Source organism: Eucyclogobius newberryi, unplaced genomic scaffold, assembly GCF_026437365.1.
Source record: "Eucyclogobius newberryi isolate DKJ021-1_F unplaced genomic scaffold, fEucNew1.0.hap1 SCAF_15, whole genome shotgun sequence".
Taxonomy (NCBI): domain Eukaryota; kingdom Metazoa; phylum Chordata; class Actinopteri; order Gobiiformes; family Gobiidae; genus Eucyclogobius; species Eucyclogobius newberryi.
The window spans coordinates 30,078,089-30,094,591 of NW_027315779.1; the positions used below are offsets into that span (position 1 = coordinate 30,078,089).

The 16,503-nt window shown below is 39.3% G+C and overlaps 2 protein-coding genes across 2 annotated transcripts in view; one reads left to right on the forward strand and one right to left on the reverse strand.

Moving 5' to 3' along the window:
• Positions 1–616, reverse strand: part of LOC140361222 (tubulin-specific chaperone cofactor E-like protein) — a 49,179-nt gene extending 48,563 nt beyond the window's left edge. Inside the window, exon 1 of the mRNA XM_072446955.1 lies at positions 534–616. The gene's annotated coding sequence lies outside the window, so the exon portion shown is untranslated. The remainder of the gene's footprint in view (positions 1–533) is intronic.
• A 5,817-nt stretch (positions 617–6,433) lies between these two features.
• On the forward strand, positions 6,434–15,922 carry plekhb1 (pleckstrin homology domain containing B1). Its single transcript, XM_072445593.1, has 6 exons — positions 6,434–6,545; positions 8,124–8,276; positions 13,424–13,526; positions 14,372–14,411; positions 14,478–14,568; positions 15,695–15,922. The coding sequence occupies exons 1-6, from the start codon at positions 6,509–6,511 to the stop codon at positions 15,826–15,828; spliced, it is 558 nt and encodes a 185-aa protein (XP_072301694.1). The 5' UTR covers positions 6,434–6,508; the 3' UTR covers positions 15,829–15,922.
• Positions 15,923–16,503: the final 581 nt, after the last annotated feature.

A 16,503-nucleotide genomic window follows, 5' to 3' on the forward strand; every position in this document is an offset into this window, starting at 1 on the left:
AGTGTAAATAAATACACAAGCCATTATATGAATAGGCCTATGGTTTTTTGTAAGTATATAAATAAATATCAATGATATATTTAATACTAAACTATTATTGGATCACAATTTCTAACCTTTATTCAATAACATTTTTGCCACTGTATTATTCTAAATTACTCACTATTACAAACTAGAGTAGACTGTTTACCTTCGCAAGATGGCGCCCAGAATTCCCACGACTAGAGGTTCCCTCTAGTGTCTTTTATAATATTCAGAAGTGGCAGAAAGAAACGGCCAACCAACACAACAAGAACGCGTTCTTAAAAATAATCGTGCATTTACACTTCACTTACAAATACGACATGAGGCATCAACGTGCGACAATGTAGTCAACTAAGTTTTGACACCAATGTAGCAGATTTTCGGAGGATCGAGGACAGAAAAAGCTGCTGGTGATTCGCGTAACAGTGAGAATGAGTTGTCATGGAGTCCCGTAGCACATTTCACCCTTTTTACTGTTTTTAAAGTCGTATTTAGGGAGAAAAACTCACCATCCAGATCGCTCCCGTGTCGGTGTCCGCCACCGATCGCGTTTGGTTTGTTGTTGTCCTTCGAACAGTTGACAGTTTGAACACGCCCCCTTTGACTCGAACGGATGTGACGTAGTTTAAACGACTTGTTTTGCTTTGCCTCGTGCTGAAATATGTACAAAAAAAAAAGAAAAAGATAGAAAAAGAAAATTTGTTTAAAAATTAACAAAACAAGAATATAAAAATATATACTATATATGCAATACAATTCATAGATAGAAATATATAAAGCGTATTGTACTGGAAACAACTGATTACATTGTGGATATTTAATGAATATCAGCAATAAAATCGTTTTTATTGTAGTTATGATTATTATGATGATGATTATTATTATTAAAGATAAAGTTTATAGTTTCTTATTTTTCAAACCACTGATCATCATAAAATGTATTGTGCATCTAAACACTCGTCAAAAAACATCAAAATCAAAATACTAGCATACAGCTTGAAACTTAACTAACTTGAAATATACATTAAATAAAATAAATTGCACTCACTCGCATATTGACCTAACTAGGAATAAAACGCTCACACATAATACTCCTTTTTACTTTAAGAGCTGCTTTAACAGATTTTACTTTATTAGATTTAAAAAAAAATCAGGAACATTCAACTTCAACTAACAACAATCACGCCCTTAAAATCAGATTATTTCCCTTTTGTTTTCTGGGCTCATTCTAAACCCATTTCCAGTGCTTTGAGCCCAAAGGCAGGACTTTTCTCACACTTCACATTCTTGATTGACATTCTTACTGTTGCATTCGGGGTTAAGGATTGACAATTTGCAGAAAGCGCTAACAGCAGGTTTACTAGAGCGTGTGTGTATTTTAAGGTGTTTTAATTCAAATGTAAACAGGTATAAAGGGGCGTGTCTGCTCATCCTGCATAACCACATGCTCTCCTTTTCACAAAACCTAATTATGGTTGGCCTTTAACCGTGCTTTCCAGGCCAACTAGTTTATAAGACGTATATATTGTGTTGTGTTAAACTTACTTTTTGAGTTTAATGTATCTTAAAAGCTAATGTTGTTTCATTATTTAAGGTGCTCTATGTAACTTTTCTGCTTGGCCTGGAATGTAAATGCAAGATGGGAAAGTTTCATTATAATTGGTGTTGCTCAAAAATACCTTAAACATGTACTATTCTGATGTCGAGCAGGGTCGCCACTCCACAGATATGACCTGCAGTGGTGGAAGGAGTACTATACATGTGTACTTGAAAATGAACTCAAATACAGCTGCCAAATGTGTACTCAGGTGAAATATAAAGTACAAGTGACAAATGCTGCTCAAAGTACTCAGTAGTTTTTTTAATACAAAACTTGATTAAATTAAGCAGTTTGAAACTTCAGTCTGCATCGTAATTCTGAGGCCAATCAGACCAGGTACAGCCACGAGACAGCAGTGGATTGGAAATAAGTCACTTTTATAATTCTAAATGTACAAATACATGGCTGGAAATATATTCAAGTACAAGTACAGTTGTATAGTCCACACAATACAATTAAGTTAAACATTTACTCCGTTATAGTAATGTCTTAGAATAAGTATAGTATTTGTACTGAGGTTCTTTCCACCCCTGCTGACCTCTAACATGGCTTTGTGGTGTTACCAGTGTCTCCATGGAGATAAGTATAATGCCATACAGTGAAACATTCCAGGCAAAGCAATAACATCCCCATGAAAACAAGCAGGTGACAGACAACCCTTACACTGGAAAAGTTTGATAGTGCTCCTTCAAACACTATAGAGGTATATAAGACAAACTGGTTCAAATAATGTAATATTGTCGAGCCAATTCATCTCAATTTAAAGGGCACTATGTAAGTTTTCAGGTGCGAAGCCCGGAACTTTCTTTTCTCCCAGGAGATGTTGTGTTGCCTGGAATGTTAAAAAAAAATGGCATTAAAGTTGGAAATAGAGACCGACAGGTGAATCCCCTAAAGCGAGTATCTTAAAATCCAAGATAGATTAAGTTTATACCATAGTGTGGAACATTCCGGGCAAAGAAGTAGCAGTTTGTTTCAGATCACTTTTAACGTTAGGGTTAAAGTATATATGGCAAGTTATACTATATATTCAGATTAGATTAATTGAGAATTTGCTGTGACAGAAAATTCTGACATCACATTGACAGGTTTACTTTAACATAGAATATCAACATAACTTGAACAAATAAAGCACAGAATCTCTTTCTTGGACGTATTGGGTTGAAACCATGGCTGAGACTGGACTAATACCTGACTTTTCCTCAAGGCTCCTCGTTGCTTGGCAGCGGGGCATGTACAAGTGTTGTGCTGTATGCAGTCACTGTGTCGGTGATGCAAGATGAAATACTGAGGGGATGAGCGAGTACGTCCACTGAGTGTAAAGGAGGAAATACCTATACAGTACATTTTGTATTTTACATCTACAGCTATTTTATATCTGTGACAAAGACATATGACTTTATAGTACAAGAGTGAGCAGTTTTAGCCTTTAGCTCATGACATATCTCTGGACCCAGTCTGGAATTATGTCTGGAAAAACCTCTGCTTTTCACTCAAACAAAGTGAACATGATTACATTTAAGATTTATATTTATACCTCTATTTCTGCGGTTGGACTATTTCTGTGAAGTTCTGTGACACTATGACAAAGGTAGAGGGAATTCCACAGCTATTACCTAGCAACCATGCTATAAACAAGGGCCAACATTCTTATAAATAACACAATAGTTATGATTTGACAAATAATAATTCCTGATCACATCTTTATTTTGTTAAATTATTGTTTATTCTGTCAGATCGTCTCTGTCGTGTGGTATTAACGACATCTCAGGGATCGTGTTCAGCTCGAGATCCCACAAACTGCAACTTGACTGATGATAGAATGATAGAACTATGATAAATATTTACCATAGGGACTATCACACCAAACTATTGTCATAATTAGAAAAATATTTCACTTCAAGGTACAATTTATCTTTCTGGGGGAAAAACAACAACAATAATATCACTTTTATTTACTTTCCTAGAATGTACTCAATGACACCACAGGACTCTGTGTTAATGAGGCTAATCCCGTATGTTACATCCATGTAGGTCAGTGAGTGTCTGTACCTCCCCCACTGTGTTGTCATTCACCACAAGGGGAGCTGTTATAAAAATGCCAGATTAATGTGGTTGGGTCTGTTTGGTCCTCAATTCCATTTTAGAGGATGCCTGGTCCTGAAGTACAGTTGGACTTCTAGAGATGGATTTGTGTCGTTGGTGAATATATGACTTCCAATAGAGAGAACATGGTTCATATATTCACAGACGGGTCAAAAGGCCCAGGCTCCAGACGGGCAGGGTTTGCTGTTCATAGAGTAAATTATCAATTTAATTCCAGTTATGGTGTGAGTGATCTGTGTTCTCTGCAGAGCTTCTCACCATTTGGTGGGCTCTGGCACAGATTGAGGAGAATAGACCAAAAGAATTGTGTCTCTACTCCGACTTCGCTGCAGCACTCAATTCATAAACAAAGGAAGTCTCAAAAGGAACTCGTCCTGATCTGATCCTCTCTCCATTGTGTAGAGCTAGCTGGATCAGGAGCAAGTATTGTTTGGATCCCTGGACAATGTTTCATATTGTGTAATGAGATTGCTGGAACATTTGCTAAAGAATCTCTTCTAAAAGAAGTCATTGACTGTTGTGTCAACTGTTTGCGGCAAGAATGTGAGGTCAAAAGAGTCGACAATCAGAAATAATCCAATCCAATCGAACTTTATAGCACATTTTACCAATACAAAGTCTCCAAAGTGCTGCACAGAGTACAAAACAAGCACAAGTAAAATATGTTTAAGGAAAAAAAATGCAGTGAGGATAAAATGGCTTTTTAACTGTAAACTGACAGGTTAGCTTGGCTGATACTAGTGTACAATGCATTACAGAAGTCAAGACGTGTAGCGATAAAAGCACGGATCACCCGCTCCAGGTCGCTTTATCTTCTGGCCCGAAAAGATCAGGTTTTTACACCACGACTGGGGCATTGTGGGGTGTTAGCCTACCTGTAAGTCATTGGCAAACACTCAGACTTTGCAGTTGTGGAAAGCTGGAAACAGTCAAACATGTTTAATTGGATTGTCAGGAATATGCATCTGAGAGGGAAATGACAGACCTTAAAGCTTAAACTTTCTCTCAACTGACCTCAATCAAAGATTTTAAGTATTAAGTAGTAACTGGTCTTACCTGTGGGTGACAGCATTGTGCTTTCCTGCGCACAGCCTGCTGGAAATCATTCAAAGAAAGGGAAAACAATTATCTTCCTACTGGAGGGGCAAAAGAACGAATTTCAAACTGAGATCATTAAGGATCACAAAAAAAGGACAAAGCAGTCATACAGCTCTGAGCATGATTCTTACTTGGTTGCTGTAACGGAAAAATGTCATGTCATGACCTGATGTTTCATAAATATGTTTGACAGTTTAACCTCTGTTTTCAACATGGTTAGCCTGGTGACCCCTGTCCTGCGTCCTGACCATTAGGGGCCTGTTTAGGGCTCTGCATGGGCACATCTTTGGGAGAACAGCCTGATAACCTGGGACCCAATGATGCAACACGTGCAGTAAACGTTCAGGTCATTCTTTCATCATGTTTAACTGGATTTGTGCACACGTGGCACTTGTTTTCTGCTATTATAAGCTTGGACTCTCCTTTGTTCAGGAGTCAGACCAGGAAGGGAGAGAATACTCTGTTAGGGGCAGTGTTTTGGCAGTGCACGGCTAAAATACAGATTCACACAAGAAAACGTTTTTCTCCGTATTTCTCTGTCACTGTTTACAGAAATTTCCACATTTCGGTCTGCGAACAAAACAGTGTCTTCAAAGACCCTCATAGAGCTGGGAAGTATTACTGTAATCATCGATTTTAAAACAAAAGAACAAGAAGTGAAGTGCATTAGCCACTACAGGCATTGTAGCCCAAACTATTTATGAATATAACATAATTTGAAATATTGAATGTGTCGTTGCACAACTAAAATAAATGGAACAGTAATGAGCTAATTTCATTCATTATGATTTAATGCTGTGAACAGTATTTATAACGGAATGCTTTTGGTAATGAATTTATTTGATTATGTGAATATTTATGATAGGGCATTTCAACATCATTTTCTCGTGGGCCAGATTCTTTGGAAGACCAAGGCCTCAAGGCCCGAAGTGCACAACACTGCACAATATCCCCAACACTCTTACAATAAATACGAATCGAGTTTTTGTGAGAAATGACAATAACAAAATAACAAAAAAAGCGATTACTAATATTGCTTTGCAAAATTGCCCATCCAGGGCTGAACCAGCATTAAACGTATGTTTTTGTTATTGTATTTATTTTTTTCTGTGGTTGAATTTTTATTTAATTAAAATTATATTATAAATATTCATTTTTGTAGTCTAATTTTGCTGCATTATTGGAAAATATTATATATATTTGTAATCCTCTTACTGTGTCTTGTGGTTCATTCATTACAACATTTGTTAAAGAAACCTTCTGTCAGTCATAAGCATTCCATAGTAATAAATAAGTCCTAACCTAATACTTAAATTTAGCGTTACAGAAGGGATTAGCAAAAGGCTAAAGTTAGACATAGAAACTGCATGTACACAATAATACAATTTTGCAAACTCACTAAGAACATATAGAGTCAGTGTAATAATGTATATAAACCAAGTACATTGACGCAAATCTTAAAATATGCTGAAAGTAGATGCTGTAAGAATATTAGCGTGGACGAGTAACCGCTAGCATGTGTGTCTCACCGTCTAATCCCGAAAGATCCAGTGAGTCAGAGGGATTAAGAGGACAAGACAATACAAACACACACAGGACGACAGGGGAATATACAGGACAAGTACACAGAACGCTTGGATTTACAACTAAAGTATTGTCAAATTAGCATAGTCGGGAAACATGGCATTGCTCAAGTCAGGATGGCTGTGGAGACAAAGTGAGTGAGTTCTAGTATAATAGACAAGAGGAGTTTTTGATAGATCTGGAGTTGGTCTAGTTTACTCCGGCTTTAGATATAAATTGGTTTTAGTCTAGACTTGGTTAATGCGTTCCAGTTGTCCTCCGAGGTCGTTTTCTCTGGGTTTCTGTGTTCCAGCGAGTCAAATCGGAAAAACACATACAGACAGTCAGAGTGTACAGACTGTAATGACTCAAATTAAATTCTCAAATCGGTGTAATCCGTCATTCACCCAGGAGAGTTTCATTGTAGAAAACGATTCAGTTGTAGTCATCTTGGTGTTATATGTTCTAAACAACCACTTAAACTGCGGTTAGCTGAGGCTGGTGTGGATCGTTTGTCTTTGTGCCCGTAAAATATCGGTTTCTATATTTCCTTGTATGAAAGACTACTTTCTTTCGAGGCTAAAAGTGAAATGTTATAACATTAGGAGCCGAGGCCCCTCTGGTGGGGGTCAGTTCTACAGCAGATAGTGGGGGTTATATTGTTGTGGTTAGAGTGGTTATTAAAAAGTTGTAGATAAAGGGCACTTCAGGTGTCATTTTCAACATGTATCCAAGCTGGGGCATCAACTGTAGAAAAATATAACATAACTGCACTTACCCGAGCTGCCCGGTAGAACAGCTGGATGTTGGGTAATCTAAGCCCCCCTCAATCAAAGGCTCGACATAGAAATGACAAATGCAACCGAGGTCGCTTCTCATTCCATATACATTTGGAAAGGTTTTTAGTAGAGGAGGAAAATATGGAGCCTGGGGTTTGCAAGGGAATAGATTGAAAGAGATGAAGAAAGTTGGGAAGAATGAACATTTAAAAAATATGAATGTTGAAATTGGCATCCCACCCCAATTAATTCATTTGGATTCTCAAATATGTAACTGGGTTTGAATTGTTGGGTTATTCCTGTTTCAGTCGTGGGAAGGAGTTTTTCTTCTGGTTAAAAAAAGCCAACGTTCGAACCTATTTGAATGCAGTGTTTTCAGGAGAGTGCAAATTGTCATAGCGAGTGGCCTTTTCAATCTTAAGGCTCGATGTTTCTCTCTTGGCGCAGTATGTTTGTGTTCTCATTACGTCTGAGTTCTCATTACGTGGGCAGCCACCGTGTTCTCATTACGTTTGTGTTCTCATTACGTTTGCGTTCTTGTACGTCTGTGTTCTCGTGCTTTTGAGTTCTCCATACATCTGCGTTCTCATTACGTCTGCATTCTCATTACGTTTGTGCTCTCCTTACGTTTGTGCTCTCATTATGTCTGTGTTCTCATTACGTCTGTGTTCTCATTACGTCTGCGTTCTCATTATGTCTGCGTTCTCATTACGTTTGAGTTCTCATTACGTCTGTGTTCTCATTACGTTTGCGTTCTTGTACGTCTGTGTTCTTATTACGTTTGTGTTCTCATTACGTTTGCGTTCTTGTACGTCTGTGTTCTCGTGCGTTTGAGTTCTCATCACGTTTGTGTTCTCATTACGTTTGTGTTCTGATTACGTCTGTGTTCTTATTACGTCTGCGTTCTCATTACGTCTGTGTTCTCATTACGTCTGTGTTCTCGTGCGTTTCAGCGTCTGTGTTGAGGCGGTGGAAGCTGAACTGGTGCGACCTGTGGATAGACGGCTCCTTGTGCTTCTATAAGACGCAGCAGCGCAGAAGCCTGGAGCACAGGGTCAGCCTGAAGCTGCTGTGTGTGGACGTGCGCTCGGGCCTGGAGTGTGGAGGTAGTTAGGCCATAGTTATTCTATTACTTGGTGTACGGATTTTTAAATGAAATATATTGAACAGGCGGGCAAAATATAAATATAATTTCAATTTCAAAAGATTTTTTCTTCCGGGTATGCCCAAAACGGACAACGGGAGGACGCTCCGGCGGCGTAGGAGCGTGTAACAGCCTTAGTCACGGCAAAACTCACGAGAGAAAATGTGGTAAACGGGTTTAAAATGTGTATTTGCAATATAAAGGCAGAGGAAACGGGCGTGCAGGGACGGAGCTGCTCTGTCACGCTTCATGCGCTCTTATCGCTCTTTTGACTAAATACCGCTTTTTATATTTCATTTAATGCTATTTTGCGTTATTGGCGGTACTTTATAAAAAAAAAAAAAGGATAATAATGAATTGATAATAATTAATCAATCATCTAAGTGCGGCGGATCCATAACCCAAGTAATAAAATAACCGCGGCCTTAGGGCCACAAAAGTGTCATATACCAGTTCCATCTACGCCTTGCCAATCATGAGGTGTTGAATTCAAATGTTGCTTCAGGATTTTTTTGCAGCCATTAAATTCAGGACTAGGGTCGTCAAAAGTACCAGTGTACAAGTGTATTCTAAACAATACTAAAACAAACTAGGTACTAATTTGAGCAAGTATTGACAAAAATAAAAATGCACAGATTGAGGAGAGAGATATATTATCACAATAAAATATCACACAAAAAAAGACCAGAACATAACAAGACCAGAGAGCAAAAATGTAAATAAATATACAAATAGGCATAAACTAAGCATCAAAAGAAACAACATCATGGCAAATTTTAATTAAAATCTAAATCTTTTTGGTCCAAAGTCGGTCAAATTTGTCTATCTCCAAGGTAATCATGTCATTTTTTTCAATTTGTCTGATTGTCTGACAAACTGATTTGTCGGTTATTCTTGTCATTCCAGTCCTTGATCGCTGTGATGTTTGTGTCAGTCATTTGTTTGTTATGGCCTTTTTTCCGCTGTCAAAAGTATGTTGTTGTTGTGTCCATGGAAAGAGTTTTGAGGCCAAAGTACACAGTTCTAAAATTGAGAGGGATGACACTGTGAAAAACAGTCTGCAGTCTGAGAGACAGGTCCATCCCAGAACAAGTGATAGTGGTTTGTCTCCTAGTGCCCCAATCTGGCAACCCGTCTTATGCGAAGTGCAAGCGCAGCGTGCGCATGGAGGTATTATGAGCGTGGTAGTGCGGCAGCGCACACAGCGGTAACATAACGCACCAAACCTGCGCTTATTGGTCAACTTCATTGTGCGCGAGGAGAAGAGCAAAACATAAACACAACATAACGTGGTCATCATGTCCAGAAGAATATATCCCCCCGGTGCCGAAAAACGAAAGAAGAAACGACTTGACGATGTAAAGAAACTGCAAACTCAACAACACTCTCCAGGTATTGAACTTATCTCACAAAGAAACGATTAATGCTGCTGTTTCAAAGTACATGAGTCTGTCATGTTAGCTCGCTCATGCTGGCGGCGAGACGAGAGCTCTTAGCGAGCACCGCGCACGATATGTTTGAATGAAAGATAATAAGCTTAACATTTACGCCAGGTAGTGTAAGCTGCAGCCTGCAGGTGAGGGCGGTGAGGTGGCGTCTATGCCCCATTCACTAAGAGGCGGAGATCCGGTCGTCCGGACTAGAACCTCTGACATGAAACTTTGGAGTGAACAGTGTGCGCCCCTGTGCAGCCTCAGTTAGAGATGAGCGGGTTTTAAGAAATTGTTTCAATTTAACTATTGAGTTTGCGTCCCCTCTCTTTCTCTTTCTCTTTCTCTTTCTCTTTCTTTTTCTCTTTCTCTCTCTCCAAACACATGCAGCCCGTACATCACCATGTGTGAGATCAATCGTGACTCGTGATGTCTGTTTTACTTTGACTTCTTAACGTGCAATGAGAGGAACGTAAAGGTTTATGCATGTAAGGTCCATCAACCAATCACATTGCAGCATTGTTTCACGCAGAGGAGTCCAGTGTGTGATGTTCTGATCAGAACAAACATTTACATTCTAATCAACTTTTAATAGAGAAATAAAACATTTCAATTTATTTAAAAAGCACCATTAGACTATTTTGTTATAAATTATAATAAATTGAAAAATGGTGAAAAATAACCAGACATATTATAATTAGGTCTGTAATATAATATTATATTTTTTATATAAAAGTGGCAAAGTTGCAGAAACGCAGTCGCTTCACTATCGCTAGGTTTGGAGCTTCACTTCTCTGTTGGATCTGTTCATGCTCTGGGAATTAACATTTTTGCACTGTGTAGCTTCATGAGTGTTATCGAGCAATGCTTATGCCATTTGTTTAATTTAATACAAGTTGTGTAAAGAACCAATTGTGTATTTTCTTTTGACAAAACATTTCAATGTAAATTTGACTTCCGTTTTTTTAAGAGTGCACTTTTATTTTGAAGAACTACTTCCTGTTTAGCGTTTTGGCGGAAATAGCTTGACAGAAAAGACGCTAAAAACGGCAGAAAAAAGAAAATGTTATACAGAGCACAATTGACACGGTTTTGCTACAACTTGTTTTGTCACTTTGGCAAGAAGGAACAGTTGGGAGCAGTAAAAGATACATTAGTAAGGATAACTATTACTTTTACATTTCAGTTAAATAGAGAATGTGCATTTTATCAATTATGTCATATTTGTAGTTCTGCTGATGTTTGGTCAGTTTGTACTTGACCTTCCTTGTGTTATGTTATGATAAGTGAGCGCTATTGCAGTCCATTCCTCCATGTTAAGTGGTGATTGCTTTAATTGTCTAATAACAACATTAGTTATTAATGTTAATTAGTATTAACAAATACACTGTGGCCCTCCGGTGGTTCATAGTTCGTTATGGTAATTAACTTCATCTCATCATCATTTTATAGCATTACAACCTCAACACGAAAAAGGTCTGAAAATCTCTGGGGGAGAGCCCCCAGACCCCCCTGTTCGTTCATTTAAACTGGCTAATGTGGCTGTAGACCAGTGGTCCCCAAACAACAGTCCGCGGGCCACATCCGGCCCGTAGGGCCTTTTCAATCCGGTAGTCGGGATTCAAACTCACGACACTGTGGCTGGCCGTTCATTTTACCTTTCACCTGTAATGCCCACATTTCCCCAAGAGATGGCCACTGTTCCCTCTAAGCTGCGCGCCTGCGCAGCTGCGCACTGCTCGCACATAGTGCACTGCTCGCACTTAGTGCACTGCTCGCACTTAGACTGCTCGCACTTAGTGCGCGCACAAGAAAATCTATGGCGCGCAGAAAATAAAATTCACCACAAACGGCCACCGGGGCCAATCAAGTGTTTGATACACTGAAGAAGACTCTTGTGGACAGTAAAAGACAGTAGATAATTAATCATTATTTAATGCATTTGGAAAACAATTTGTACATTGAGCCTTGCATTTGTTGCTTTGTTACAAGTTACAGGTCAAATCTTGCGTGTAATTCATTAGTTCACACAAACACACCATATTTTCCTTGCCCGGCCCCTCGGCCAAATTTTAGAACCCAATGTGGCCCTCGAGTCAAAAAGTTTGGGGACCACTGCTGTAGACCCTTAACGCCCACAAATACGCCCAAAAACATATCAGGGAGGTGTGTTATTTGTACGGGGAGTAGGGGTGATGTCAGCAGAATACCAAGTTGCATTGTGGGATTTAAGTTATCAATATTTGAGCTTGTGAGGTGCTGAGAATATACCTAGATGGCAAACGGATGCCCTGGCGTTTTGGTGCGCTTTGTTTGCGTTGAAGAAAGTTCCCATATGTGAATTGTTCACTGACAATGGCAATAAAACTGATGATTCTGATGACGTGGTGAGGAGCCCCAAAAAATGTTTTCGCTTAGGGCCCCCCGCTTAGGGTTCTGTTGGCCCTGCCAACAGAGACCTCAGGACAAACACCAGCTCGTTGCAAATTCTCCAAAAAGGCGGGAAATGGCAGCATCTGGTGGGCAAGCTGGGAAATGCAGCTCCCTAAAACCCCTGTGATTTTCCAATTCAGATCAGATGTACTGAGCTATCCCTTAAGCATGCTGCTAATCATAGGAACACTGATTACAACACAAGCCCTCCACGATGATGGTTCAGACTACACTGTGGTGGGACACTGTGAGGAGAGGGTTTACAGCAGGAGGGGGCCTGAGCAGAAGTTAAAGATTTAGTCGCATGTCATACATGTCATTACACAGGCTCAGCAGCTCCTTTTCCCTAAACATAAATCCTCACGGTGAGCAATCATAATACAATTCAGTCAGACCAATGCATCTCTTCTGAACCTCAGCTCACACTGTGTGGTAGAACAAGAACATAAAGGTTTTATTGAATATCCTCATTTGACGTTTGCACATTTCACGTGTCCTGTGTTTACAAGTGTTCTCATTTAGCCTCACTTCAGCAAACACTTGTTCTGCAGCACATGTCCTCTGCTTCTCTTCCGTAATTCCCTTAGGGTCAATATAAGACTGGTGTGTGCTTTCTGCATCTAATTATAAAGCGTTTTAATCTTTGCAAAGCGGTAAGAGCGCGCTAATGTTAGAATGCTAATGTTATTAGCTTTACCATGACAGTAAAACTGCTCTGAGCTCTAAACATTGTGAAAATCATTAACTCATCTCAGTGAATAAATATGACGCTTGGAATAGTTTAGGGACATGAGCAATACGTTTGGACCTCTGCAGACAGTTAAAAAGAAATGTTCTCTGTTTTTCACGTAAGAAGCAGGTACAGTTCCTTTAACTTAAAATAACATACTTCATTAGATCATTATTTTAGGCCTACGTTTTATTAATTGTAAAATACACTACAATACAATAAATTAACCAAAACTGCAGTACTTATCAGCTCCGCCTCTTCATAGTATTGCACCGTTACAAGCAGTGGATTGTCCTTTACATGTTTTTACTGTTAAAAATGTATATGTGACATTTTTTCATTCGATATTTAACATTTCTTTTATCAATGGCATGCAAGTAAAGATCAGTGGGCAGGGATAGAGGGAAGGTGAAAACTAAACTTTTTTGATCACAATACAGGATTACTCAAACATGCATGAATTAATTAAAATGCAAATCTGAGTAGAGAGAGCCAGAACCATTGTGTATTTTTCAGATGTGACCCCTCCAGAGAGTAACCCGAGAGAGAATTTGGTGGTGGTGCAGCTCAAAGACATATCCACGGTCAACCTGTGTGCCAACAGTGAGGACGAGTCACTGTGAGTCCCGCCCCCGCTGTATGCACCCTAGTGTCCTGAGAGCTTTGGGTGTCATAGAAGCTGCTAGAAAAATCAGATTAACTGCAGTAATAACAATAAAATTAATCCTCTGATACAACAATTCAATATTTGTGGAGGGAAACAGAAATATACATAATGCATTTAATAATAATAATTTGCATTGATTTCGATATCTCACTCGCCCCTTTAGTCCTCTAGGCCCCTCCCCTCACTCTTCCCTTTAATACTCTAGGCCCCTCCCCTCACTCTTCCCTTTAATACTCTAGGCCCCTCCCCTCACTCTCCCCTTTAGACCTCTAGGCCCCTCCCTCACTCTTCCCTTTAATACGCTAAGCCCCTCCCCTCACTCTCCCCTTTAGTCCTCTTGGCCCCGCCCCTCACTCTCCCCTTCAGTCCTTTTGGCCCCGCCCCTCACTCTCCCCTTTTGTCATCTAGGCCTCTCCCCTCACTCTCCCCTTTAGTCATCTAGGCCTCTTGAGCGGGTTACTTGCAGACTGCCTGTACTCCGACTCCATGTACTGTAGTACGTATTTGACCAACACAGCACATGTACTCTCGTCTAATGACCTGAAAACCGCTCCAGATTGCTACAGTGTCCATGAAAAAAAGACTTCTTGTAGATTCTTTCCGCAGAGCTTCACCTTTCCAGAACCCGTGCTCTCAGAGCTTTGAGGGCTTGTTTGACTTTGGCATAAACCCGCCATAAGTTCTCCAGGCATGGCCCAGTTTAACAGCTTGTCATGACTGTGGTTGTGGGTGGAGTTTAGGTGTTTAGTCCCATTTTAAATGTCCACATGTCTGACCTCTTCCTTGTATCACTTCAGAGCCTGGAAGCTGACCCTGCTCGAGACCCGGAGGAACCCTGTGAGTGCTCTACACTTTTCAGTTTCATTTCCACACATTCCTTTAATCTTTTTGATTTGATTTTAGGATTTTGCATATGATCCCTATGACAACTCGTACCAGGCCATCCCTTTGAATAGCTACCACACGATCTACATCACTACAGGAGCTGGGCCAGGTACTCTCCGGAACAATACTGGGAAGAGAAAAGATGATGGAGGTTAAAGATGTACTCTGTAACTGGATTTTTTAGACTTCAAACAGACTAAAGTAAATTTTGGAGTCACTTAATAAAATTGTATCTGAGTATGTTCTAGACTATATGTTTTTCCTCCTACTTAGTTAAAATATGTGTCTGTGTAACAGTATTCTGACTTGAGTAAAAGTTTTGGTTCCTCTTCTCAAGTGAGTAGCTTCATCTACACTTTCTAATGTCAAAGCTGTGCCATTGACCAAAACGGAAGAAAAAGTGCAACAACAAAAACAAACAGAGGCTCTCCGCAGTTTTTAGATAGAAAAAGCCAAGAAAATGATATGTTCAATACTGTCCCCAGTGGTCTGCACATGTACAGCTCTGTTGCTACGTGTCCAAAATCTGTGAGGAGACGGATGAAATGACAGAAGCCTCTATGCGTATCCGTCTCCATCTCAAACATACGAGATAAGTTAGAGCCTTTGTTATTTATTTACTTATTCAGGATCCCCATGAGTTATTACCACAGCGATAACTATTCTTCCTGGGAGCCTTAAGAACAAGTCTGGCGACTTAGTCTGACTTAGAAACAGCACAAAACCTTCCGGATCTCTACCTTTGACATCAAATTCTAGGAAATTTGAAACGGAGTGAATTAAGCTAAATTCAGCTTGGGTTTTAGGTTTAAGTTTCATGCTAGCTGTTGTTAGCTTTAGCGTGATGGAAACCTCTGTTCTGGGCTCAGAGTTGCAAAAAGTGCTTATAAACTCATTGCGATTAATATATTAGATAGGTAAGTGAGTGATACGATATGATTTTTTTTTTTACTACACATACAGTCCTGTTACCATATTTAAAAAAAAAATAATAATACTTTAAATAAATGAAATCTCAAATTGTCACCCAAACAGTTTGTAACTATGTGTAATAAAATGTTAGAAATAAAGCATAAACAACAAAGCACTTTTAAGACAATAAAAATTAGGTACAGTGCCAGTCAGTAATGAAAGTATTACCTCCACTACTGCGTAATTGTAGGCCTACTACTATTTGCCGAGCTTGATGTAATGTAAAACCTCACATTCTGCGGTGTATCTTTATCTCCATGCAGGGACTCACCAGGTGATCGTTCAGAGAGACCCGTTTGACGAGATTGCGGAACACATGGTCCTGGGGCTGGTCACAGGGATGGCTGCTGGGGTTGCCATGAGGTCCTTTCTGTGGATGCCCTTCTTCTTCTGCTGAGGGCCCCATATCTCTGCCTCCTGCGGGATTCTTGTACGGGAAATAAACTTGGAAACTGTGATCAAAAGCTGCTGCCCGACCTCCACACCTGACAGCTGCAGTGTGGACCAAAATGTCAATAGGCCCATTATCAACAACTAACTACATTTAGGGGTTTACTATCTACTGTCCATATCATAAGAGGTACAACTTTATCCCTAAAACAATTCTGAAATATACATATTTATGTATTTATTTATTTATATATATATATATATATATATATATATATATATATATATATATATATATATATATATATATATATATATATATATATATATATATATATATATATATATATATATATATATATATATATATATAGGCCTAAGCCACAGGCTGTTGAGAGGCCTATTAGTGTAGTCATATTTAGCACCTGTTGAGGCTGAGCATGGCAAACGCCAGGTTTTCAAAAGTAAATTTGAAAGCACACCTTTTTTATGACCCTGGGCTCCTTCAAATGCCCAGATACAACAAACAACAAACAAATGCGTTTTGTTTGTGTATATGTATATTGACTGGGATAAGCGCCAACACCCACGTCAGGCGTCAAAATATACGCATGCTGCTCCCTATGCCGTCCTGCGTGCACAGTGTGGTTTCTTATTAACTTTTAATGCTGGCTTGAAAAAA